Raw genomic sequence first — 27,200 nt, 5'->3', positions numbered from 1 at the left:
GGGACGAGGAAGCTAACTAGATGACTGGTGGGGACTGGTTCGGTTCGGGGAAGCTAACTAGATGACTGGTGGGGACTGGTTCGGGACGAGGAAGCTAACTAGATGACTGGTGGGGACTGGTTCGGTTCGGGGAAGCTAACTAGATGACTGGTGGGGACTGGTTCGGTTCGGGGAAGCTAACTAGATGACTGGTGGGGACTGGTTCGGTTCGGGGACGCTAACTAGATGACTGGTGGGGACTGGTTCGGTTCGGGGAAGCTAACTAGATGACTGGTGGGGACTGGTTCGGTTCGGGGAAGCTAACTAGATGACTGGTGGGGACTGGTTCGGTCGGGACGAGGAAGCTAACTAGATGACTGGTGGGGACTGGTTTGGGACGAGGAAGCTAACTAGATGACTGGTGGGGACTGGTTCGGTTCGGGGAAGCTAACTAGATGACTGGTGGGGACTGGTTCGGTTCGGGGAAGCTAACTAGATGACTGGTGGGGACTGGTTCGGTCGGGACGAGGACGCTAACTAGATGACTGGTGGGGACTGGTTCGGTCGGGACGAGGAAGCTAACTAGATGACTGGTGGGGACTGGTTCGGTCGGGACGAGGAAGCCAACTAGATGACTGGTGGGGACTGGTTCGGGGAAGCTAACTAGATGACTGGTGGGGACTGGTTCGGGACGAGGAAGTTAACTAGATGGCTGGTGGGGACTGGTTCGGTTCGGGGAAGCTAACTAGATGACTGGTGGGGACTGGTTCGGTTCGGGGAAGCTAACTAGATGACTGGTGGGGACTGGTTCGGTCGGGACGAGGACGCTAACTAGATGACTGGTGGGGACTGGTTCGGTCGGGACGAGGAAGCTAACTAGATGACTGGTGGGGACTGGTTCGGTCGGGACGAGGAAGCTAACTAGATGGCTGGTGGGGACTGGTTCGGGACGAGGAATCTAACTAGATGACTGGTGGGGACTGGTTCGGTACGAGCAAGCAGGGGAGGCGCCTGGCGATATGCATTTAGTCAGTCCATCTTTTCCTGGTCCACTCAGTCAGTTATAGTCAAAAGCCACAGAAAAAAAGTTTGACAGGACTTTTGAGTCACTATTTTTTTGTTGACGAAATTAACACTGGTTCAAAGTGTGTGTCTGTATTTTTTAATTTAACCTGTATTTATCTGGGGAAGTCAGTTAAGAACAAATTATTATTTACAATGACGGCCAAACCCAGACGGCCAATTGTGCCCCGCTCTATGGGACTCCCAATCACGGCCGGTTGGATTCAAACCAGGGTCTGTAGTGACGCCTCAAGCACTGAGATGCAGTAACTTAGACCGCTGTAAGGTGTGTGTGTGTGCCGTACCGGGGGGAAGTAAGTGCCCTTGGTGGAGGAGGAGCTTGAGGAGGAGGCTCCAGTTACGTGGGCGCGGTCGTAAGGGGGGCCACTGGACCCGCCCATGATGCTCAACGAACCAATCACAGACTTCCCCCTGGACATACCTGAAGACAAGACAAAGTAGCAAGAGTCAACAAGACAAAGTAGCAGGAGTCAACAAGACAAAGTAGCAGGAGTCAACAACAAAGACAATCATTTCTCATATAACACTAACAGTAAACAGGTTCGGACTGGGGTCATGAGGTTCGGACTGGGGGGTCATGAGGTTCGGACTGGGGGGTCATGAGGTTCGGACTGGGGGGTCATGAGGTTCGGACTGGGGGGTCATGAGGTTCGGACTGGGGGGTCATGAGGTTCGGACTGGGGGGGTCATGAGGTTCGGACTGGGGGGTCATGAGGTTCGGACTGGGGGGGTCATGAGGTTCGGACTGGGGGGGTCATGAGGTTCGGACTGGGGGGTCGTGAGGTTCGGACTGGGGGGGGTCGTGAGGTTCGGACTGGGGGGTCGTGAGGTTCGGACTGGGGGGTCGTGAGGTTCGGACTGGGGGTCGTGAGGTTCGGACTGGGGGGTCGTGAGGTTCGGACTGGGGGGTCGTGAGGTTCGGACTGGGGGGTCGTGAGGTTCGGACTGGGGGGGTCGTGAGGTTCGGAGGGGGTCGTGAGGTTCGGACTGGGGGTCGTGAGGTTCGGACTGGGGGTCGTGAGGTTCGGACTGGGGGTCGTGAGGTTCGGACTGGGGGTCGTGAGGTTCGGACTGGGGGTCGTGAGGTTCGGACTGGGGGTCGTGAGGTTCGGACTGGGGGTCGTGAGGTTCGGACTGGGGGTCGTGAGGTTCGGACTGGGGGTCGTGAGGTTCGGACTGGGGGTCGTGAGGTTCGGACTGGGGGTCGTGAGGTTCGGACTGGGGGTCGTGAGGTTCGGACTGGGGGTCATGAGGTTCGGACTGGGGGTCATGAGGTTCGGACTGGGGTCATGAGGTTCGGACTGGGGTCATGAGGTTCGGACTGGGGGTCATGAGGTTCGGACTGGGGTCATGAGGTTCGGACTGGGGTCATGAGGTTCGGACTGGGGTCATGAGGTTCGGACTGGGGTCGTGAGGTTCGGACTGGGGTCGTGAGGTTCGGACTGGGGTCGTGAGGTTCGGACTGGGGGTCGTGAGGTTCAGACTGGGGGTCGTGAGGTTCGGACTGGGGTCGTGAGGTTCGGACTGGGGGTCGTGAGGTTCGGACTGGGGGTCGTGAGGTTCGGACTGGGGGTCGTGAGGTTCGGACTGGGGGTCGTGAGGTTCGGACTGGGGGTCGTGAGGTTCGGACTGGGGGTCGTGAGGTTCGGACTGGGGGTCGTGAGGTTCGGACTGGGGGTCGTGAGGTTCGGACTGGGGGTCGTGAGGTTCGGACTGGGGGTCATGAGGTTCGGACTGGGGGTCATGAGGTTCGGACTGGGGTCATGAGGTTCGGACTGGGGTCATGAGGTTCGGACTGGGGTCATGAGGTTCGGACTGGGGTCATGAGGTTCGGACTGGGGTCATGAGGTTCGGACTGGGGTCATGAGGTTCGGACTGGGGTCATGAGGTTCGGACTGGGGTCATGAGGTTCGGACTGGGGTCATGAGGTTCGGACTGGGGTCATGAGGTTCGGACTGGGGTCATGAGGTTCGGACTGGGGTCATGAGGTTCGGACTGGGGTCATGAGGTTCGGACTGGGGTCATGAGGTTCGGACTGGGGTCATGAGGTTCGGACTGGGGTGTCTCATCACATTGTATCGGTCACATGCAGATTGTAGCTATAGATGGTGATATCTCTCTAGGAGCTGATCCATCTGTCTGTGTGGTGTGGGCGAGCGGTCTTACCTGGCAGAGACCCGGACAGAGAGGCAGGGTGAGGTACATAACCCAGAGAAACAGAAGGGCCGTGAACCACCAAGTCATTGGTTACAGTCTCCCTGTCATCCTTCATCTGGGGACAGAGCACGCGCTGGCACACCAAGTAGATGGCACCCACCACAAACAGCGCCATGACAACCCCCACAATGGAGCCGATGGTGTTGGTGGGCTGGGAGGACGGCTCTTCAGTCGGGTCTGGGGGGGGGGGGGAGGAGGAGCTTACTAGAAGGACATTATTCCATGTTTAGTTGAGAGATCCAGCAGGTAAAATAGTACCTTTTAGCCAGGTAGTTGGAACACATTCTTCACCCCATCATGTAGACACACACTATAGATAAACTGGTCTAGGATCAGATCTGTCATGAGGACACACTATAGAAAAACCTCCCTCTTCCTCATGAGATAAACTGTCCTAGGATCAGATCTATAATTGGACTTACAGCAGCCCATCTCGTCCGAGTTGTCAGAGCAGTCTGTAGAGTGGTCACACTTCTGATGTTTCCCCACACACTGACCGCTGGAACAGCTGAAGTGGTCCGGAGAGCAGCGCACTGGAGAGGGTTAAACCACGATAAATTAAACCAGGTTTAAACCAGGTTAAACCAGGTTCAGCAGTAATCTACATTAGACTGGAGATGTGTCTCTCCCTCTCTGTGTGTGAGAGAGATGTGCCTCTCCCTCTCTGTGTGTGTGAGAGAGATGTGCCTCTCCCTCTCTGTGTGTGTGAGAGAGATGTGCCTCTCCCTCTCTGTGTGTGTGAGAGAGATGTGCCTCTCCCTCTCTGTGTGTGTGAGAGAGATGTGCCTCTCCCTCTCTGTGTGTGTGAGAGAGATGTGCCTCTCCCTCTCTGTGTGTGAGAGAGAGATGTGCCTCTCCCTCTCTGTGTGTGAGAGAGATGTGCCTCTCCCTCTCTGTGTGTGAGAGAGATGTGCCTCTCCCTCTCTGTGTGTGAGAGAGATGTGCCTCTCCCTCTCTGTGTGTGAGAGAGATGTGCCTCTCTGTGTGTGTTCCTGTCTTACCTTCACATTTGTTCTCGTCTGAGCGATCCTGACAGTTGACCTCTCCGTTGCAGCGGAGGCTGAGGTCAACACACTGTCTGGAGTCACACTGAAACTCTGAATCTGAACAGACAGGACAGTCTCCCTCGTCGCTGCTGTCGTCACACTCTGGGTAGCCGTCACACCGCCACGCGTGGGGAATACAGTCCACCTCCCCGGATACACAGGAGAACTGTTCTGGAGAACAGGTGGGGGGTTCTGGGGGAGGAGAGACAGGTTACAACTGTTCTGGGGGAGGAGAGACAGGTTACAACTGTTCTGGAGGAGGAGAGACAGGTTACAACTGTTCTGGAGGAGGAGAGGAGAGACAGGTTACAACTGTTCTGGAGGAGGAGAGGAGAGACAGGTTACAACTGTTCTGGGGGAGGAGAGACAGGTTACAACTGTTCTGGAGGAGGAGAGACAGGTTACAACTGTTCTGGAGGAGGGGAGGAGAGACAGGTTACAACTGTTCTGGAGGAGGAGAGGAGAGACAGGTTACAACTGTTCTGGAGGAGGAGAGACAGGTTACAACTGTTCTGGAGGAGGAGAGGAGAGACAGGTTACAACTGTTCTGGAGGAGGAGAGGAGAGACAGGTTACAACTGTTCTGGAGGAGGAGAGGAGAGACAGGTTACAACTGTTCTGGAGGAGGAGAGGAGAGACAGGTTACAACTGTTCTGGAGGAGGAGAGGAGAGACAGGTTACAACTGTTCTGGAGGAGGAGAGGAGAGACAGGTTATAACTGTTCTGGAGGAGGAGAGGAGAGACAGGTTATAACTGTTCTGGAGGAGGAGAGGAGAGACAGGTTACAACTGTTCTGGAGGAGGAGAGGAGAGACAGGTTACAACTGTTCTGGAGGAGAGGAGAGACAGGTTACAACTGTTCTGGAGGAGGAGAGACAGGTTACAACTGTTCTGGAGGAGGAGAGACAGGTTACAACTGTTCTGGGGGAGGAGAGGAGAGACAGGTTACAACTGTTCTGGAGGAGGAGAGGAGAGACAGGTTACAACTGTTCTGGAGGAGGAGAGGAGAGACAGGTTACAACTGTTCTGGAGGAGGAGAGGAGAGACAGGTTACAACTGTTCTGGAGGAGGAGAGACAGGTTACAACTGTTCAGGAGGAGAGGAGAGACAGGTTATAACTGTTCTGGGGGAGGAGAGGAGAGACAGGTTATAACTGTTCTGGAGGAGGAGAGACAGGTTATAACTGTTCTGGAGGAGGAGAGACAGGTTACAACTGTTCTGGAGGAGGAGAGACAGGTTACAACTGTTCTGGAGGAGGAGAGACAAGTTACAACTGTTCTGGGGGAGGAGAGGAGAGACAGGTTACAACTGTTCTGGAGGAGGAGAGGAGAGACAGGTTACAACTGTTCTGGAGGAGGAGAGGAGAGACAGGTTACAACTGTTCTGGGGGAGGAGAGACAGGTTACAACTGTTCTGGGGGAGGAGAGACAGGTTACAACTGTTCTGGGGGAGGAGAGACAGGTTACAACTGTTCTGGGGGAGGAGAGGAGAGACAGGTTACAACTGTTCTGGAGGAGGAGAGGAGAGACAGGTTACAACTGTTCTGGAGGAGGAGAGGAGAGACAGGTTACAACTGTTCTGGAGGAGGAGAGGAGAGACAGGTTACAACTGTTCTGGAGGAGGAGAGGAGAGACAGGTTACAACTGTTCTGGAGGAGGAGAGACAGGTTACAACTGTTCTGGAGGAGGAGAGACAGGTTACAACTGTTCTGGGGGAGGAGAGGAGAGACAGGTTACAACTGTTCTGGAGGAGGAGAGGAGAGACCGGTTACAACTGTTCTGGAGGAGGAGAGGAGAGACAGGTTACAACTGTTCTGGAGGAGGAGAGGAAAGACAGGTTACAACTGTTCTGGAGGAGGAGAGGAGAGACAGGTTACAACTGTTCTGGGGGAGGAGAGACAGGTTACAACTGTTCTGGAGGAGGAGAGGAGAGACAGGTTACAACTGTTCTGGGGGAGGAGAGGAGAGACAGGTTACAACTGTTCTGGGGGAGGAGAGACAGGTTACAACTGTTCTGGAGGAGGAGAGACAGGTTATAACTGTTCTGGGGGAGGAGAGGAGAGACAGGTTATAACTGTTCTGGAGGAGGAGAGGAGAGACAGGTTACAACTGTTCTGGAGGAGGAGAGGAGAGACAGGTTACAACTGTTCTGGAGGAGGAGAGGAGAGGCAGGTTACAACTGTTCTGGAGGAGGAGAGACAGGTTATAACTGTTCTGGAGGAGGAGAGACAGGTTACAACTGTTCTGGAGGAGGAGAGGAGAGACAGGTTACAACTGTTCTGGAGGAGGAGAGACAGGTTATAACTGTTCTGGAGGAGAGGAGAGACAGGTTACAACTGTTCTGGAGGAGGAGAGGAGAGACAGGTTACAACTGTTCTGGAGGAGGAGAGACAGGTTACAACTGTTCTGGAGGAGGAGAGACAGGTTATAACTGTTCTGGAGGAGAGGAGAGACAGGTTACAACTGTTCTGGAGGAGGAGAGGAGAGACAGGTTACAACTGTTCTGGAGGAGGAGAGACAGGTTATAACTGTTCTGGAGGAGGAGAGACAGGTTATAACTGTTCTGGAGGAGGAGAGACAGGTTACAACTGTTCTGGAGGAGGAGAGGAGAGACCGGTTACAACTGTTCTGGAGGAGGAGAGACAGGTTATAACTGTTCTGGAGGAGGAGAGGAGAGACAGGTTACAACTGTTCTGGAGGAGGAGAGACAGGTTATAACTGTTCTGGAGGAGGAGAGGAGAGACAGGTTACAACTGTTCTGGAGGAGGAGAGGCAGGTTACAACTGTTCTGGGGGAGGGACAGCTAATGTGAACACAGTTGTAACCTAACACACAATGCTCTACGTGTTAGGGTAGGGATATCATTTCACGTCAGTCCATCTTCATAGTTCACTATTTAGTGTAAAGCTGTGACCAGCAGCACAGGGTCAGAGGTCAGGGGTTATACCTCCACAGGAGAGTTCATTCTGCAGCAGGACCAGATGAACAGGACAGGAGCAGCGTGTGGTTCCGTCTCCCTTGACGATACAGATGTGAGAACAGCCTCCGTTGTCCCAGGTACAAGGGTGCTTACCTGAAGGAGAGGAGTGAGGTCAGAGTTCAGGAACAACATAGAGAAAGTTGACCTCTGAGACCAGAGGGGTCAACAGTCCTATACTAGTACTGGGCCCGTTTCCACAAACCATCTTAAGGCTAAGTTCATCGTTCGAACGTTAGGATCACCGTTAAATCTCAACGCTTGTGGTCTAACGCCTGCCTCGGTCGGACCCCTCGCACGCCTGCCTCGGTCAGACCCCTCGCACGCCTGCCTCGGTCAGACCCCTCGCACGCCTGCCTCGGTCAGACCCCTCGCACGCCTGCCTCGGTCAGACCCCTCGCACGCCTGCCTCGGTCAGACCCCTCGCACGCCTGCCTCGGTCAGACCCCTCGCACGCCTGCCTCGGTCAGACCCCTCGCACGCCTGCCTCGGTCAGACCCCTCGCACGCCTGCCTCGGTCAGACCCCTCGCACGCCTGCCTCGGTCAGACCCCTCGCACGCCTAACGCCTGCCTCGGTCAGACCCCTCGCAGGTCTAACGCCTGCCTCGGTCAGACCCCTCGCACGCCTAACGCCTGCCTCGGTCAGACCCCTCGCAGGTCTAACGCCTGCCTCGGTCAGACCCCTCGCAGGTCTAACGCCTGCCTCGGTCAGACCCCTCGCAGGTCTAACGCCTGCCTCGGTCAGACCCCTCGCAGGTCTAACGCCTGCCTCGGTCAGACCCCTCGCAGGTCTAACGCCTGCCTCGGTCAGACCCCTCGCAGGTCTGTCGTCTGCCTCGGTCAGACCCCTCGCAGGTCTAACGCCTGCCTCGGTCAGACCCCTCGCAGGTCTAACGCCTGCCTCGGTCAGACCCCTCGCAGGTCTAACGCCTACCTCGGTCAGATCCCTCGCAGGTCTAACGCCTACCTCGGTCAGACCCCTCGCAGGTCTAACGCCTGCCTCGGTCAGACCCCTCGCAGGTCTAACGCCTGCCTCGGTCAGACCCCTCGCAGGTCTAACGCCTGCCTCGGTCAGACCCCTCGCAGGTCTAACGCCTGCCTCGGTCAGACCCCTCGCAGGTCTAACGCCTGCCTCGGTCAGACCCCTCGCAGGTCTAACGCCTGCCTCGGTCAGACCCCTCGCAGGTCTAACGCCTGCCTCGGTCAGACCCCTCGCAGGTCTAACGCCTGCCTCGGTCAGACCACTCGCAGGTCTAACGCCTGCCTCGGTCAGACCACTCGCAGGTCTAACGCCTGCCTCCGTCAGACCACTCACAGGTCTGTCGTCTGCCTCCGTCAGACCACTCACAGGTCTGTCGTCTGCCTCGGTCAGACCACTCGCAGGTCTAACACCTGCCTCAGTCAGACCACTCACAGGTCTGTCGTCTGCCTCGGTCAGACCACTCGTGGAAGAGCTAAGAGCGTTGTTAGATGCTTTTCCTCTCCTGCATGTTTTAAACACAGAAGATCTCTGCTGAACATAGACATGTCTAGCTGCTGAGGAGAGGGGTCAGAGGTCAGAATATTATCTGTACTCATGTCTAGCTGCTGAGTAGAGGGGTCAGAGGTCAGAATACTGCAACGTTCTCTGCTTTACGGAGACATGGCTTACTAGGAAAACGCTATCCAGGGCGGTACAGCCAACGGGTTTCTCCACGCATCGCGCCGACAGAAACAAACATCTCTCTGGTAAGAAGAGTGGAGGGGGTGTATGCCTCATGACTAACGGGACATGGTGTGATGAAGGAAACATACAGGAACTCAAATCCTTCTGTTCACCTGATTTAGAATTCCTCACAATCAAATGTAGACCGCATTATCTTCCAAGAGAATTCTCTTCGATTATAATCACAGCCGTATATATCCCCCCCAAGCAGACACATCGATGGCTCTGAACGAACTTTATTTAACTCTTTGCAAACTGGAAAACATTTATCCGGAGGCTGCATTCATTGTAGCTGGGGATTTTAACAAAGCCAATCTGAAAACAAGACTCCCTAAATTTTATCAGCATATCGATTGCGCAACCAGGGGTGGTAAAACCTTGGATCACTGTTACTCTAACTTCCGTGACGCATATAAGGCCCTGCCCCGCCCCCCTTTCGGAAAAGCTGACCACGACTCCATTTTGCTGATCCCTGCCTACAGGCAGAAATTAAAACAAGAGGCTCCCACGCTGAGGTCTGTCCAACGCTGGTCAGACCAAGCTGACTCTACACTCCAAGACTGCTTCCATCACGTGGACTGGGACATGTTTCGTATTGCGTCAGATGGGAATATTGACGAATACGCTGATTCGGTGTGCGAGTTCATTAGAACGTGCGTCGAAGATGTCGTTCCCATAGCAACGATAAAAACATTCTCTAACCAGAAACCGTGGATTGATGGCAGCATTCGCGTGAAACTGAAAGCGCGAACCACTGCTTTTAATCAGGGCAAGGTGTCTGGCAACATGACTGAATACAAACAGTGCAGCTATTCCCTCCGTAAGGCTATCAAACAAGCTAAGCGTCAGTACAGAGACAAAGTGGAATCTCAATTCAATGGCTCAGACACAAGAGGCATGTGGCAGGGTCTACAGTCAATCACGGACTACAAGATGAAATCCAGCCCAGTCACGGACCAGGATGTCTTGCTCCCAGGCAGACTAAATAACTTTTTGCCCGCTTTGAGGACAATACAGTGCCACTGACACGGCCTGCAACGGAAACATGCAGTCTCTCCTTCACTGCAGCCGAGGTGATTAAGACATTTAAACGTGTTAACCCTCGCAAGGCTGCAGGCCCAGACGGCATCCCCAGCCGCGCCCTCCGAGCATGCGCAGACCAGCTGGCCGGTGTGTTTACGGACATATTCAATCAATCCCTATACCAGTCTGCTGTTCCCACATGCTTCAAGAGGGCCACCATTGTTCCTGTTCCCAAGAAAGCTAAGGTAACTGAGCTAAACGACTACCGCCCGTAGCACTCACTTCCGTCATCATGAAGTGCTTTGAGAGACTAGTCAAGGACCATATCACCTCCACCCTACCTGACACCCTAGACCCACTCCAATTTGCTTACCGCCCAAATAGGTCCACAGACGATGCAATCTCAACCACACTGCACACTGCCCTAACCCACCTGGACAAGAGGAATACCTATGTGAGAATGCTGTTCATCGACTACAGCTCGGCATTCAACACCATAGTACCCTCCAAGCTCGTCATCAAGCTTGAGACCCTGGGTCTCGACCCCGCCCTGTGCAACTGGGTACTGGACTTCCTGACGGGCCGCCCCAGGTGGTGAGGGTAGGCAACAACATCTCCTCCCCGCTGATCCTCAACACGGGGCCCCACAAGGGTGCGTTCTGAGCCCTCTCCTGTACTCCCTGTTCACCCACGACTGCGTGGCCACGCACGCCTCCAACTCAATCATCAAGTTTGCGGACGACACAACAGTGGTAGGCTTGATTACCAACAACGACGAGACGGCCTACAGGGAGGAGGTGAGGGCCCTCGGAGTGTGGTGCCAGGAAAATAACCTCACACTCAACGTCAACAAAACTAAGCAGATGATTGTGGACTTCAGGAAACAGCAGAGGGAACACCCCTATCCACATCGATGGAACAGTAGTGGAGAGGGTAGCTAGTTTTAAGTTCCTCGGCATACACATCACAGACAAACTGAATTGGTCCACTCACACTGACAGCGTCGTGAAGAAGGCGCAGCAGCGCCTATTCAACCTCAGGAGGCTGAAGAAATTCGGCTTGTCACCAAAAGCACTCACAAACTTCTACAGATGCACAATCGAGAGCATCTTGGCGGGCTGTATCACCGCCTGGTACGGCAACTGCTCCGCCCTCAACCGTAAGGCTCTCCAGAGGGTAGTGAGGACTGCACAACGCATCACCGGGGGCAAACTACCTGCCCTCCAGGACACCTACACCACCCGTTGTTACAGGAAGGCCATAAAGATCATCAAGGACATCAACCACCCGAACCACTGCCTGTTCACCCCGCTATCATCCAGAAGGCGAGGTCAGTACAGGTGCATCAAAGCTGGGACCGAGAGACTGAAAAACAGCTTCTATCTCAAGGCCATCAGACTGTTAAATAGCCACCACTAACATTGAGTGGCTGCTGCCAACACACTGTCATTGACACTGACCCAACTCCAGCCATTTTAATAATGGGAATTGATGGGAAATGATGTAAATATATCACTAGCCACTTTAAACAATGCTACCTTATATAATGTTACTTACCCTACATTATTCATCTCATATACATATGTATATACTGTACTCTACAACATCGACTGCATCCTTATGTAACACATGTATCACTAGCCACTTTAACTATGCCACTTTGTTTACTTTGTCTACATACTCATCTCATATGTATATACTGTACTCGATACCATCTACTGTATGCTGCTCTGTACCATCACTCATTCATATATCCTTATGTACATGTTCCTTATCCCCTTACACTGTGTATAAGACAGTAGTTTTGGAATTGTTAGTTAGATTACTTGTTGGTTATCACTGCATTGTCGGAACTAGAAGCACAAGCATTTCGCTACACTCGCATTAACATCTGCTAACCATGTGTATGTGACAAATAAAATTTGATTTGATTTGATTTTGATTTGATTTATCTGTACTCTCATGTCTAGCTGCTGAGGAGAGGGGTCAGAGGTCAGAATACTATCTGTACTCTCATGTCTAGCTGCTGAGGAGAGGGGTCAGAGGTCAGAATACTATCTGTACTCATGTCTAGCTGCTGAGGAGAGGGGTCAGAGGTCAGAATACTATCTGTACTCATGTCTAGCTGCTGAGGAGAGGGGTCAGAGGTCAGAATACTATCTGTACTCTCATGTCTAGCTGCTGAGTAGAGGGGTCAGAGGTCAGAATACTATCTGTACTCTCATGTGTAGCTGCTGAGTAGAGGGGTCAGAGGTCAGAATACTATCTGTACTCATGTCTAGCTGCTGAGGAGAGGGGTCAGAGGTCAGAATACTATCTGTACTCATGTCTAGCTGCTGAGGAGAGGGGTCAGAGGTCAGAATACTATCTGTACTCTCATGTCTAGCTGCTGAGTAGAGGGGTCAGAGGTCAGAATACTATCTGTACTCTCATGTGTAGCTGCTGAGTAGAGGGGTCAGAGGTCAGAATACTATCTGTACTCTCATGTCTAGCTGCTGAGTAGAGGGGTCAGAGGTCAGAATACTTACTGTACTCGCTCATGTCGAGGTCGTAGACAGCGTGAATGTCGCTGAGAGAGGCAATGCGAGCCTGGATCTTGGTCCTTCCCTCCCTGGTCGTCTTGTCGATGCGTTCGATCATCTGCTGCTGACGGTCGATCCAGTACAGGTGGTTACCAAACACCGTCAGACCAACCGGCTGGAGGATGTTGGAGTCCTCAATCACAATCCGATTGGCTCCTGGAGGAGGGGGGGAGAGGCAAAACAAGGGTCAGGAAGTGAAGGAACGGAGCAGTGATTGGCTATGACCTCGGCCAGGCAGATCAGTGATTGGCTGACATTTGGCTCCTGGAGGAGGGGGGAGAGGCAAAACAAGGGTCAGGAAGTGAAGGAACGGAGCAGTGATTGGCTATGACCTCGGCCAGGCAGATCAGTGATTGGCTGACATGAGGTTGGTAGGCACCTGATAGGTCACTGCTCTCGATGCGCCGGAGGTCTGAGTCGACCCAGAACAGCTTGCCGACCTCATTGTCTATGGCCAGGGCAACGGGCTTCCCCAGGCCACTGAAGAACAACACCTCTCTCTCTGTCCCGTCGAGCGCTGCTCGTTCTATCTTAGGACTGCGCTCCTGCAGGTTGGTAAAGTACATGTACCTGGAGAGAGAGGAGACTATATTAACAGACATGACGGCTGTGTACATCTGGAGAGGTACATAACAGTATTTGTCTTATGGTGCACCTACCCCACACTGTCCCAGGAACAGTCCTACCCCACACTGTCCCAGGAACAGTCCTACCCCACACTGTCCCAGGAACAGTCCTACCCCACATTTCCCCAGGAACAGTCCTACCCCACATTTCCCCAGGAACGGTCCTACCCCACATTTCCCCAGGAACGGTCCTACCCCACATTTCCCCAGGAACGGTCCTACCCCACATTATCCCAGGAACGGTCCTACCCCACATTATCCCAGGAACGGTCCTACCCCACATTTCCCCAGGAACAGTCCTACCCCACATTTCCCCAGGAACAGTCCTACCCCACATTATCCCAGGAACAGTCCTACCCCACATTATCCCAGGAACAGTCCTACCCCACATTATCCCAGGAACAGTCCTACCCCACATTATCCCAGGAACAGTCCTACCCCACATTATCCCAGGAACGGTCCTACCCCACATTGTCCCAGGGACAGTCCTACCCCACATTGTCCCAGGGACAGTCCTACCCCACATTTCCCCAGGATGTCGTTATCAACACGAGGTGAAGGGAACGGTCCTACCCCACACTGTCCCAGGAACAGTCCTACCCCACACTGTCCCAGGAACAGTCCTACCCCACACTGTCCCAGGAACAGTCCTACCCCACACTGTCCCAGGAACAGTCCTACCCCACATTTCCCCAGGAACAGTCCTACGCACATTATCCCAGGAACAGTCCTACCCCACATTTCCCCAGGATGTCGTTATCAACACGAGGTGAAGGGAACAGTCCTACCCCACATTATCCCATGAACAGTCCTACGCACATTATCCCAGGAACAGTCCTACCCCACATTTCCCCAGGATGTCGTTATCAACACGAGGTGAAGGGAACAGTCCCACCCCATATTATCCCAGGATGTCGTTATCAACACGAGGTGAAGGGAACAGTCCTACCCCACATTATCCCATGAACAGTCCTACGCACATTATCCCAGGAACAGTCCTACCCCACATTTCCCCAGGATGTCGTTATCAACACGAGGTGAAGGGAACAGTCCCACCCCATATTATCCCAGGATGTCGTTATCAACACGAGGTGAAGGGAACAGTCCTACCCCACATTATCCCATGAACAGTCCTACGCACATTATCCCAGGAACAGTCCTACCCCACATTTCCCCAGGATGTCGTTATCAACACGAGGTGAAGGGAACAGTCCCACCCCATATTATCCCAGGATGTCGTTATCAACACGAGGTGAAGGGAACAGTCCTACCCCACATTATCCCAGGAACAGTCCTACCCCACATTTCCCCAGGAACGGTCCTACCCCACATTGTCCCAGGGACAGTCCTACCCCACATTGTCCCAGGGACAGTCCTACCCCACATTTCCCCAGGATGTCGTTATCAACACGAGGTGAAGGGAACGGTCCTACCCCACATTATCCCAGGAACAGTCCTACCCCACATTGTCCCAGGGACAGTCCTACGCACATTATCCCAGGAACAGTCCTACCCCACATTTCCCCAGGATGTCGTTATCAACACGAGGTGAAGGGAACAGTCCCACCCCATATTATCCCAGGATGTCGTTATCAACACGAGGTGAAGGGAACAGTCCTACCCCACATTTCCCCAGGAACGGTCCTACCCCACATTGTCCCAGGGACAGTCCTACCCCACATTTCCCCAGGATGTCGTTATCAACACGAGGTGAAGGGAACAGTCCCACCCCATATTATCCCAGGATGTCGTTATCAACACGAGGTGAAGGGAACAGTCCTACCCCACATTATCCCAGGAACAGTCCTACCCCACATTTCCCCAGGAACGGTCCTACCCCACATTGTCCCAGGGACAGTCCTACCCCACATTGTCCCAGGGACAGTCCTACCCCACATTTCCCCAGGATGTCGTTATCAACACGAGGTGAAGGGAACGGTCCTACCCCACATTATCCCAGGAACAGTCCTACCCCACATTGTCCCAGGGACAGTCCTACGCACATTATCCCAGGAACAGTCCTACCCCACATTTCCCCAGGATGTCGTTATCAACACGAGGTGAAGGGAACAGTCCTACCCCACATTATCCCATGAACAGTCCTACGCACATTATCCCAGGAACAGTCCTACCCCACATTTCCCCAGGATGTCGTTATCAACACGAGGTGAAGGGAACAGTCCCACCCCATATTATCCCAGGATGTCGTTATCAACACGAGGTGAAGGGAACAGTCCTACCCCACATTTCCCAGGATGTCGTTATCAACACGAGGTGAAGGGTACAGTCCTACCCCACATTATCCCAGGAACAGTCCTACCCCACATTATCCCAGGAACAGTCCCACCCCATATTATCCCAGGATGTCGTTATCAACACGAGGTGAAGGGAACAGTCCTACCCCACATTTCCCCAGGATGTCGTTATCAACACGAGGTGAAGGGTACAGCAAATGTAACAATGGCCATTAAATCAACAGTGTGATGTTTGGATTCAGTCTCGTGAACTGTTGTGTCCTCGTCTTTGGTCTAATCATTTGTGCCATATTCTCCAAACTGTTCCGTTTCATTTCTACCAAACGGTTATTATACTTTTCACATTTCTTCTGGATTAATCATTTCGCCCCGTCGTACAGGCCAAGTAAAACACGACGAGGCAACAAGGTCCCCCTTTCTGGGACAGGAGTCTGTCTGTGACCCCGCAAAACAGAGGAAGAGAGACACATCACAGAGCGTTTCTTCAACTACTAACCCTCGCTCTGGGTTGACCACGATGGCTCTGGGTCTGTCGTGTTCTCCTCTCAGCACCACTCCCACCCGGCTGCCGTCTGTCCTCGTCACGTTAATGACATTAGTGACCTCGCTGGTCCAGTAGATGAAGCGGCTGTAGATGTCGATGCTCAGGTCAAACGGCTGGAGGCCCAGGTTAGGACCGCCCACTTGGCTCCACACCACCGTCATACTCTGATAGGATAGGAGGAACAGGCCGTCAGTCAACTCATACTCTGATAGGAGGAACAGGCCGTCAGTCAACTCATACTCTGATAGGAGGAACAGGCCGTCAGTCAACTCATACTCTGATAGGATAGGAGGAACAGGCCGTCAGTCAATTCATACTCTGATAGGAGGAACAGGCCGTCAGTCAAATCATACTCTGATAGGAGGAACAGGCCGTCAGTCAACTCATACTCTGATAGGAGGAACAGGCCGTCAGTAAAATCATACTCTGATAGGAGGAACAGGCAGTCAGTCAAATCATACTCTGATAGGAGGAACAGGCCGTCAGTCAACTCATGCTCTGATAGGAGGAACAGGCCGTCAGTAAAATCATACTCTGATAGGATAGGAGGAACAGGCAGTCAGTCAATTCATACTCTGATAGGAGGAACAGGCCGTCAGTCAACTCATACTCTGATAGGAGGAACAGGCCGTCAGTCAACTCATACTCTGATAGGAGGAACAGGCCGTCAGTCAACTCATGCTCTGATAGGAGGAACAGGCCGTCAGTCAACTCATACTCTGATAGGAGGAACAGGCCGTCAGTCAACTCATACTCTGATAGGAGGAACAGGCCGTCAGTCAACTCATACTCTGATAGGAGGAACAGGCAGTCAGTAAAATCATGCTCTGATAGGAGGAAGAGGCAGTCAGTCAAATGGTGTTGACCTGGTAAACCCGTAACACACTGATCTACGCCCCGATGTGGTTTATGGAGGCAAAGGGTCTGGATCAGTGGACCTACCATGTTCCCGTTCTCCTGCGCTCTGCGGATTGCGTTCTGTTTGGAGTCGATCCAGTACAGTTGTTTTTCCAGGGGGTCGTAGTCTATAGCCCTGACGTTCCTCAGACTGTGGATGGGAAGGATGATGTCAGGAGACTGGTGCTCATCCATCACCATCCGGTTAATGGCTGACTTCTGACTGAACAAGAGGAACGACGTAGGGGCTGGAGGAGGAGGAGGAGGAGGAGGAGGAAGAGGAGGAGGGGGAAGAGACCATTAAAACAATCACTTTGGATGAGAAATGAATAGAGAGAGACAGAGGAACGACGTAGGGGCTGGAGGAGGAGGAGGAGGAGGAGGAGGAAGAGGAGGAAGAGGAAGAGGAAGAGGAAGAGGAAGAGGAAGAGGAGGAGGAGGAGGAGGAAGAGACCATTATAACAATCACTTTGGATGAGAAATTAATGGAGAGAGACAGAGGAACGACGTAGGGGCTGGAGGAGGAGGAGGAGGAGGAGGAGGAGGGGGAAGAGACCATTAAAACAATCACTTTGGATGAGAAATGAATAGAGAGAGACAGAGGAACGACGTAGGGGCTGGAGGAGGAGGAGGAGGAGGAGGAGGAGGAAGAGACCATTATAACAATCACTTTGGATGAGAAATGAATGGAGAGAGACAGACAGAGGAACGACGTAGGGGCTGGAGGAGGAGGAGGGGGAAGAGACCATTATAACAATCACTTTGGATGAGAAATGAATGAGAGAGACAGAGGAACGACGTAGGGGCTGGAGGAGGAGGAGGAGGAAGAGACCATTATAACAATCACTTTGGATGAGAAATGAATGGAGAGAGACAGAGGAACGACGTAGGGGCTGGAGGAGGAGGAGGAGGAGGAGGAGGAGGAGGAAGAGACCATTAAAACAATCACTTTGGATGAGAAATGAATGAGAGAGACAGAGGAACGACGTAGGGGCTGGAGGAGGAGGAGGAGGAGGAGGAGGGGGAAGAGACCATTAAAACAATCACTTTGGATGAGAAATGAATAGAGAGAGACAGAGGAACGACGTAGGGGCTGGAGGAGGAGGAGGAAGAGGAAGAGGAGGAGGAGGAGGAGGAAGAGGAGGAAGAGACCATTAAAACAATCACTTTGGATGAGAAATGAATAGAGAGAGAGAGGAACGACGTAGGGGCTGGAGGAGGAGGAGGGGAAGAGACCATTAAAACAATTACTTTGGATGAGAAATGAATGGAGAGAGAGAGGAACGACGTAGGGGCTGGAGGGGGAGGAGGAGGAGGAGGAGGAGGGGGAAGAGACCATTAAAACAATCACTTTGGATGAGAAATGAATAGAGAGAGACAGAGGAACGACGTAGGGGCTGGAGGAGGAGGAGGAGGAGGAGGAGGAGGGGGAAGAGACCATTATAACAATTACTTTGGATGAGAAATGAATAGAGAGAGACAGAGTAACGACGTAGGGGCTGGAGGAGGAGGAGGGAGAAGAGACCATTACAACAATTACTTTGGATGAGAAATGAATGAGAGAGACAGAGGAACGACGTAGGGGCTGGAGGAGGAGGAGGAGGGAGAAGAGACCATTACAACAATTACTTTGGATGAGAAATGAATGAGAGAGACAGAGGAACGACGTAGGGGCTGGAGGAGGAGGAGGAGGGAGAAGAGACCATTACAACAATTACTTTGGATGAGAAATGAATGAGAGAGACAGAGGAACGACGTAGGGGCTGGAGGAGGAGGAGGGAGAAGAGACCATTACAACAATTACTTTGGATGAGAAATGAATAGAGAGAGAGACAGAGGAACGACGTAGGGGCTGGAGGAGGAGGAGGAGGAAGAGACCATTACAACAATTACTTTGGATGAGAAATGAATAGAGAGAGAGACAGAGGAACGACGTAGGGGCTGGAGGAGGAGGAGGAGGAAGAGACCATTACAACAATTACTTTGGATGAGAAATGAATAGAGAGAGAGACAGAGGAACGACGTAGGGGCTGGAGGAGGAGGAGGAGGAGGAAGAGACCATTACAACAATCACTTTGGATGAGAAATGAATAGAGACAGACAGAGGAACGACGTAGGGGCTGGAGGAGGAGGAGGAGGAAGAGACCATTATAACAATCACTTTGGATGAGAAATGAATAGAGAGAGACAGAGGAACGACGTAGGGGCTGGAGGAGGAGGAGGGGGAAGAGACCATTATAACAATCACTTTGGATGAGAAATGAATGAGAGAGACAGAGGAACGACGTAGGGGCTGGAGGAGGAGGAGGAGGAGGAGGAGGAGGAGGGGGAAGAGACCATTATAACAATCACTTTGGATGAGAAATGAATAGAGAGAGACAGAGGAACGACGTAGGGGCTGGAGGAGGAGGAGGAGGAAGAGACCATTATAACAATCACTTTGGATGAGAAATGAATGGAGAGAGAGACAGAGGAACGACGTAGGGGCTGGAGGAGGAGGAGGAGGAAGAGACCATTAAAACAATCACTTTGGATGAGAAATGAATGGAGAGAGAGACAGAGGAACGACGTAGGGGCTGGAGGAGGAGGAGGAGGGGGAAGAGACCATTAAAACAATCACTTTGGATGAGAAATTAATAGAGAGAGAGACAGAGGAACGACGTAGGGGCTGGAGGAGGAGGAGGAGGAGAAGAGACCATTATAACAATCACTTTGGATGAGAAATGAATGGAGAGAGACAGACAGAGGAACGACGTAGGGGCTGGAGGAGGAGGAGGAGGAGAAGAGACCATTATAACAATCACTTTGGATGAGAAATGAATGGAGAGAGACAGACAGAGGAACGACGTAGGGGCTGGAGGAGGAGGAGGAGGAGGAGGAGGGGGAGGAGGAGGAGGAGGAGGAGGAAGAGACCATTATAACAATCACTTTGGATGAGAAATGAATGGAGAGAGACAGACAGAGGAACGACGTAGGGGCTGGAGGAGGAGGAGGAGGAGGAGGAGGAGGAGGAGGAGGAGGAGGAGGAGGAGGAGGAGGAGGAGGAAGAGACCATTATAACAATCACTTTGGATGAGAAATGAATGGAGAGAGAGAAAAACAAAGAGAGAGGAGAGATATGAAGAGGGAAAGGGACAGAGACAGAATCAAGCCTGTGATGTCTGAATAATGATCACAGTGGGTGGCCCAGTGGGTTCTCTCTCCCCTGGTCAGCATAGCTGTGGGGGCATCTACAGTATATGACCAGCAGTATGTCAACACCCCTTCAAATTAGTGGATTTGGCTGTTTCAGCCACAGCCTTGCTGACAGGTGTATAAAATTGAGCACACAGCCATGCAATCTCCATAGACAAACAATGTCAGTAGAATGACCCCTACTGCAGAGCTCAGTGACTCATAGGATGTCACCTTTCAACAAGCCAGTTTGTCAAATTTCTGCTCTGCTCGAGCTGCCCATGGTCAACTGTAAGTGCTGTTAATGTGAAGTGGCCTGTTGCATCACTCACTACCGAGTTCCAAACTGCCTCTGTTGCAGCACTCACTACCGAGTTCCAAACTGCCTCTGTTGCAGCACTCACTACCGAGTTCCAAACTGCCTCTGTTGCAGCACTCACTACCGAGTTCCAAACTGCCTCTGTTGCAGCACTCACTACCGAGTTCCAAACTGCCTCTGTTGCAGCACTCACTACCGAGTTCCAAACTGCCTCTGTTGCAGCACTCACTACCGAGTTCCAAACTGCCTCTGTTGCAGCACTCACTACCGAGTTCCAAACTGCCTCTGTTGCAGCACTCACTACCGAGTTCCAAACTGCCTCTGTTGCAGCACTCACTACCGAGTTCCAAACTGCCTCTGTTGCAGCACTCACTACCGAGTTCCAAACTGCCTCTGTTGCAGCACTCACTACCGAGTTCCAAACTGCCTCTGTTGCAGCACTCACTACCGAGTTCCAAACTGCCTCTGTTGCAGCACTCACTACCGAGTTCCAAACTGCCTCTGTTGCAGCACTCACTACCGAGTTCCAAACTGCCTCTGTTGCAGCACTCACTACCGAGTTCCAAACTGCCTCTGTTGCAGCACTCACTACCGAGTTCCAAACTGCCTCTGTTGCATCACTCACTACAGAGTTCCAAACTGCCTCTGTTGCAGCACTCACTACCGAGTTCCAAACTGCCTCTGTTGCAGCGCTCACTACCGAGTTCCAAACTGCCTCTGTTGCAGCGCTCACTACCGAGTTCCAAACTGCCTCTGTTGCAGCGCTCACTACCGAGTTCCAAACTGCCTCTGTTACAGCGCTCACTACCGAGTTCCAAACTGCCTCTGTTGCAGCGCTCACTACCGAGTTCCAAACTGCCTCTGTTGCAGCGCTCACTACCGAGTTCCAAACTGCCTCTGTTACAGCGCTCACTACCGAGTTCCAAACTGCCTCTGTTGCAGCGCTCACTACCGAGTTCCAAACTGCCTCAAAAACTGTTTGTCTGGAGCTTCATGAAATGGGTTTCCATGGCCGAGCAGCCCCACACAAGCCTAAGATTACCATGCTCAATGCCAAGCGTCGGCTGGAGTGGTGTACAGCTCTCGGGCAGTGGAAACGCTTTGTCTGGAGCGATGAATCACGCTTCACCATCTGACAGTCTGACAGACACATCTGGGTTAGGAGGATGCCAGGGGAACACTCCCTGCCCCAATTCATAGTGCCAACTGTAAAGTTTGGTGGAGGAGGAATAATGGCCAGTGGCTGTTTTTCTTGGCTATGCTGTGGGAGCTACAGCCCAGTTACAGACCTAGTACCGTGTGTGTGTGTGTGTGTGTGTGTGTGTGCGTCTCTCACCACTGCAGGTCTTGTTGTCATTGTTGAGGGAGAAGTGGGCGGGACATCCGCAGACGAAGCTGCTGATTGGTACAGCCAGACAGAGGTGTGAGCATTGCCCATTGGTGGAGGCGCAGGCGTTCCAGCCCCCCTGGCGTGACGAGTGGAAGACCAAGATGTCCATCACGTAGTCTAGGTGACCCTGGATGACCGTACGGTTCTGGCCCGATGTCTTATTGGCCCGTTCGATGCTGCGCTGAGACCAGTCCGTCCAATAGATGTAATCCTGGTACTGGGTCAAACCAAAGGGGTGGGGAGGTCGCCGGCTATAACCTCACGCTCCAGACCTGGGGGAGCAGAGGAGGAACAGTTAGACCTGGGGAGACAGGAGGAGGAGGAGGAACAGTTAGACCTGGGGAGACAGGAGGAGGAGAGGGAAGAGTTAGACCTGGAGGAGACAGGAGGAGGAGGAGAGGAGAGAGAGGGAACAGTTAGACCTGGAGGAGACAGGAGGAGGAGAGGAGAGAGAGGGAACAGTTAGACCTGGAGGAGACAGGAGGAGGAGAGGATAGAGAGGGAACAGTTAGACCTGGAGGAGACAGGAGGAGGAGGAGAGGAGAGAGAGGGAACAATTAGACCTGGAGGAGACAGGAGGAGGAGGAGAGGAGAGAGAGGGAACAGTTAGACCTGAAGGAGACAGGAGGAGGAGAGGATAGAGAGGGAACAGTTAGACCTGGAGGAAACAGGAGGAGGAGAGGAGAGAGAGGGAACAGTTAGACCTGGAGGAAACAGGAGGAGGAGAGGAGAGAGAGGGAACAGTTAGACCTGGAGGAGACAGGAGGAGGAGGAGAGGAGAGAGAGGGAACAGTTAGACCTGGAGGAGACAGGAGGAGGAGAGGAGAGAGAGGGAACAGTTAGACCTGGAGGAGACAGGAGGAGGAGAGGAGAGAGAGGGAACAGTTAGACCTGGAGGAGACAGGAGGAGGAGAGAGAGGGAACAGTTAGACCTGGAGGAAACAGGAGGAGGAGAGGAGAGAGAGGGAACAGTTAGACCTGAAGGAGACAGGAGGAGGAGAGGAGAGAGAGGAACAGTTAGACCTGAAGGAGACAGGAGGAGGAGAGAGAGAGAGGGAACAGTTAGACCTGAAGGAGACAGGAGGAGGAGAGGAGAGAGAGGGAACAGTTAGACCTGAAGGAGACAGGAGGAGGAGGGAGAGAGAGGGAACAGTTAGACCTGGAGGAAACAGGAGGAGGAGAGGAGAGAGAGGGAACAGTTAGACCTGGAGGAGGAGGAGGAGAGGAGAGAGAGGGAACAGTTAGACCTGGAGGAGACAGGAGGAGGAGAGGAGAGAGAGGAACAGTTAGACCTGGAGGAAACAGGAGGAGGAGAGGAGAGAGAGGGAACAGTTAGACCTGGAGGAAACAGGAGGAGGAGAGGAGAGAGAGGGAACAGTTAGACCTGGAGGAAACAGGAGGAGGAGAGGAGAGAGGGGAACAGTTAGACCTGGAGGAAACAGGAGGAGGAGAGGAGAGAGAGGGAACAGTTAGACCTGGAGGAGACAGGAGGAGGAGAGGAGAGAGAGGGAACAGTTAGACCTGGAGGAAACAGGAGGAGGAGAGGAGAGAGAGGGAACAGTTAGACCTGGAGGAGACAGGAGGAGGAGGAGAGGAGAGAGAGGGAACAGTTAGACCTGGAGGAGACAGGAGGAGAGGAGAGAGAGGGAACAGTTAGACCTGGAGGAGACAGGAGGAGGAGAGGAGAGAGAGGGAACAGTTAGACCTGGAGGAAACAGGAGGAGGAGAGGAGAGAGAGGGAACAGTTAGACCTGGAGGAGACAGGAGGAGGAGGAGAGGAGAGAGAGGGAACAATTAGACCTGGAGGAGACAGGAGGAGAGGAAGGGAACAATTAGACCTGGAGGAGACAGGAGGAGGAGAGAGGAACAGTTAGACCTGGAGGAGACAGGGAGGAGAGGACAGAGAGGGAACAGTTAGACCTGGAGGAGACAGGAGGAGGAGGAGAGGAGAGGAGAGGGAACAGTTAGACCTGGAGGAGACAGGAGGAGGAGGAGAGGAGAGAGAGGTTAGACCTGGAGGAGACAGGAGGAGGAGGAGGGAGAGAGAGGGGAACAGTTAGACCTGGAGGAGACAGGAGGAGGAGAGAGGGAACAGTTAGACCTGGAGGAGACAGGAGGAGAGGAGAGAACAACAATTAGACCTGGAGGAGACAGGAGGAGGAGGAGAGGAGAGAGAGGGAACAATTAGACCTGGAGGAGACAGGAGGAGGAGGAGAGGAGAGAGAGGGGAACAATTAGACCTGGAGGAGACAGGAGGAGGAGGAGAGGAGAGAGGGAACAGTTAGACCTGTGTGTGTGTGTGTGTGTGTGTGTGTGTGTGTGTGTGTGTGTGTGTGTGTGTGTGTGTGTGTGTGTGTGTGTGTGTGTGTGTGTGTGTGTGTGTGTGTGTGTGTGTGATAACTCACCCAGCATGTTGGAGGACTCTATGAGTGTCGTGTCCAGGTCAGTCCAGTACAGTCGCCTCTCGGCATAGTCGATGGTCAGCCCGTTGGCTCGGCCCACGTTGGGCACCAGAGTGATCCGCCCGTCCCGTCCATCGCTGAGCGGTCAATCTTGGGCTTCCCACCCCACTCTGTCCAGTACATAAACCTAGAAAAAGACATTAGTCAGATACATTAGAACAGAGAGCTAAAACCCAGATTAGACTGAATCTCATACAGAACACCGTTATCCAATCAGAGAGCTAAAACCCAGATTAGACAGAACATCGTTATCCAGTCAGAGGGCTAAAACCCAGATTAGACTGAATCTCAGACAGAACACCGTTATCCAGTCAGAGGGCTAAAACCCAGATTAGACTGAATCTCAGACAGAACACCGTTATCCAATCAGAGAGCTAAAACCCAGATTAGACAGAACATCGTTATCCAATCAGAGGGCTAAAACCCAGATTAGACAGAACATCGTTATCCAGTCAGAGGGCTAAAACCCAGATTAGACAGAACACCGTTATCCAGTCAGAGGGCTAAAACCCAGATTAGACAGAACACCGTTATCCAGTCAGAGGGCTAAAACCCAGATTAGACTGAATCTCCAGACAGAACACCGTTATCCAATCAGAGGGCTAAAACCCAGATTAGACAGAACACCGTTATCAGTCAGAGGGCTAAAACCCAGATTAGACTGAATCTCAGACAGAACACCGTTATCCAGTCAGAGGGCTAAAACCCAGATTAGACTGAATCTCAGACAGAACACCGTTATCCAGTCAGAGGGCTAAAACCCAGATTAGACTGAATCTCAGACAGAACACCGTTATCCAGTCAGAGAGCTAAAACCCAGATTAGACAGAACACCGTTATCCAATCAGAGAGCTAAAACCCAGATTAGACAGAACATCGTTATCCAGTCAGAGGGCTAAAACCCAGATTAGACTGAATCTCAGACAGAACACCGTTATCCAGTCAGAGGGCTAAAACCCAGATTAGACTGAATCTCAGACAGAACACCGTTATCCAATCAGAGAGCTAAAACCCAGATTAGACAGAACATCGTTATCCAATCAGAGGGCTAAAACCCAGATTAGACAGAACATCGTTATCCAGTCAGAGGGCTAAAACCCAGATTAGACAGAACACCGTTATCCAGTCAGAGGGCTAAAACCCAGATTAGACTGAATCTCAGACAGAACACCGTTATCCAATCAGAGGGCTAAAACCCAGATTAGACTGAATCTCAGACAGAACACCGTTATCCAATCAGAGGCTAAAACCCAGATTAGACTGAATCTCAGACAGAACACCGTTATCCAGTCAGAGAGCTAAAACCCAGATTAGACTGAATCTCAGACAGAACACCGTTATCCAATCAGAGGGCTAAAACCCAGATTAGACTGAATCTCAGACAGAACACCGTTATCCAATCAGAGGGCTAAAACCCAGATTAGACAGAACACCGTTATCCAATCAGAGGGCTAAAACCCAGATTAGACTGAATCTCAGACAGAACATCGTTATCAATCAGAGAGCTAAAACCCAGATTAGACTGAATCTCAGAGTGAGTCAGTACCTACCCCTCAGCAGGGTCCAGTGCCAGGGCTCGAGGGCTGTCCAGATCCTTCCAGACTAGGACCTGTCTGTGCTGTCCATCCAGCTTGGCCACCTCAATACGATTGGTCCCAGTGTCGGCCCAGTACAGATTCTTCCCCAACCAGTCCACCGCCATGCCTTCTGGGTAGTCCAGGCCAAACTCCACCACGTGTTCCAGAGCGCTGCCATTCATAAACGCACGACTGATTGTCTGGAGAGAGAGGGGAGAGGGAGAGGAGAGGAGAGGAGAGAGAGGAGAGAGAGGAGGAGAGGAGAGAGAGGAGAGAGAGAGAGGAGAGGAGAGAGAGAGGAGAGGAGAGAGAGAGGAGAGAGAGGAGAGAAGAGGAGGAGGAGAGAGAGAGGAGAGAGGGGTTACTATTGGACTGAAGGTAATCTGGGCTTTATCAGCCTGCTTCGTGAACTGATGGCTCCGAGCCAGAGAGAGACACCTCCCTCCTTACCTTCAGTGTGATATCTGTCCAGTAGATCCGGTTGTCGGTGATGTCAAAGTCAAGTGCAGACGCCTCTTTAACCCGGTCAGCGGGATGGCCACGTTGTTGTTGTTGGTTTCCAAGGAGATGCGTCTGATGTCTGTGTGTCGGGAGAAGAGGAGGAAGGCTTCTGGTACGATGCAGGTGGACAGGTCAGCTATCAGCTCTAGACCAATGGGACAGGCACACTGGACGCCCACCGGCTTATACAGGCATAGGTGGCTACACCCACCATTAGCCTCCGCACACAGGTTGGTACCTGGGAGAGGAGGAGAGGAGGGGGAGGCAGTAGGAGGAGGAGAGGGGAGGCAGTAGGAGGAGAAGAGGGGGAGGCAGTAGGAGGAGGAGAGGCAGTAGGAGGAGAAGAGGGGGAGGCAGTAGGAGGAGAAGAGGGGGAGGCAGTAGGAGGAGAAGAGGGGAGGCAGTAGGAGGGAGAAGAGAGAGGCAGTAGGAGGAGAAGAGGGGGAGGCAGTAGGAGGAGAAGAGGGAGGCAGTAGGAGGAGAAGAGGGGGAGGCAGTAGGAGGAGAAGAGGGGGAGGCAGTAGGAGGAGAAGAGGGGAGGCAGTAGGAGGAGAAGAGGGGAGGCAGTAGGAGGAGAAGAGTAGGCAGTAGAGGAGAAGAGGGGGAGGCAGTAGGAGGAGAAGAGGGGAGGCAGTAGGAGGAGAAGAGGGGGAGAGTAGGAGGAGAAGGGGGGAGGCAGTAGGAGGAGAAGAGGGGGAGGCAGTAGGAGGAGAAGAGGGGAGGCAGTAGGAGGAGAAGAGAAAGAGGGGGAGGCAGTAGGAGGAGAGAGAGGAGAAGAGGGGGAGGCAGTAGGAGGAGAGAGAGAAGAGGGGGAGGCAGTAGAGGAGAGAGAGGAGAGGGGGGAG

General features: G+C 52.7%; 1 protein-coding gene across 1 annotated transcript in view; it reads right to left on the bottom strand.

Annotated features, from left to right (window-relative positions):
• Positions 1-26,600, bottom strand: part of LOC124024918 (low-density lipoprotein receptor-related protein 6-like) — a gene marked incomplete at its 5' end in the record, with an annotated part of 35,570 nt that extends 8,970 nt beyond the window's left edge. The window contains 16 exon segments of the mRNA XM_046338653.1: positions 1,347-1,483; positions 3,229-3,456; positions 3,702-3,812; positions 4,281-4,517; positions 7,270-7,395; positions 12,557-12,766; positions 12,990-13,180; positions 15,988-16,199; positions 16,978-17,180; positions 21,762-22,058; positions 22,061-22,087; positions 24,221-24,343; positions 24,346-24,404; positions 25,828-26,054; positions 26,305-26,375; positions 26,378-26,600. Coding sequence (XP_046194609.1) covers positions 1,347-1,483; positions 3,229-3,456; positions 3,702-3,812; positions 4,281-4,517; positions 7,270-7,395; positions 12,557-12,766; positions 12,990-13,180; positions 15,988-16,199; positions 16,978-17,180; positions 21,762-22,058; positions 22,061-22,087; positions 24,221-24,343; positions 24,346-24,404; positions 25,828-26,054; positions 26,305-26,375; positions 26,378-26,600 — 2,682 coding nt within the window.
• Positions 26,601-27,200: the final 600 nt, after the last annotated feature.

This window comes from Oncorhynchus gorbuscha, unplaced genomic scaffold (genome assembly GCF_021184085.1).
Source record: "Oncorhynchus gorbuscha isolate QuinsamMale2020 ecotype Even-year unplaced genomic scaffold, OgorEven_v1.0 Un_scaffold_2075, whole genome shotgun sequence".
NCBI lineage: Eukaryota > Metazoa > Chordata > Actinopteri > Salmoniformes > Salmonidae > Oncorhynchus > Oncorhynchus gorbuscha.
This window is presented reverse-complemented; position numbering and strand designations above follow the sequence as displayed.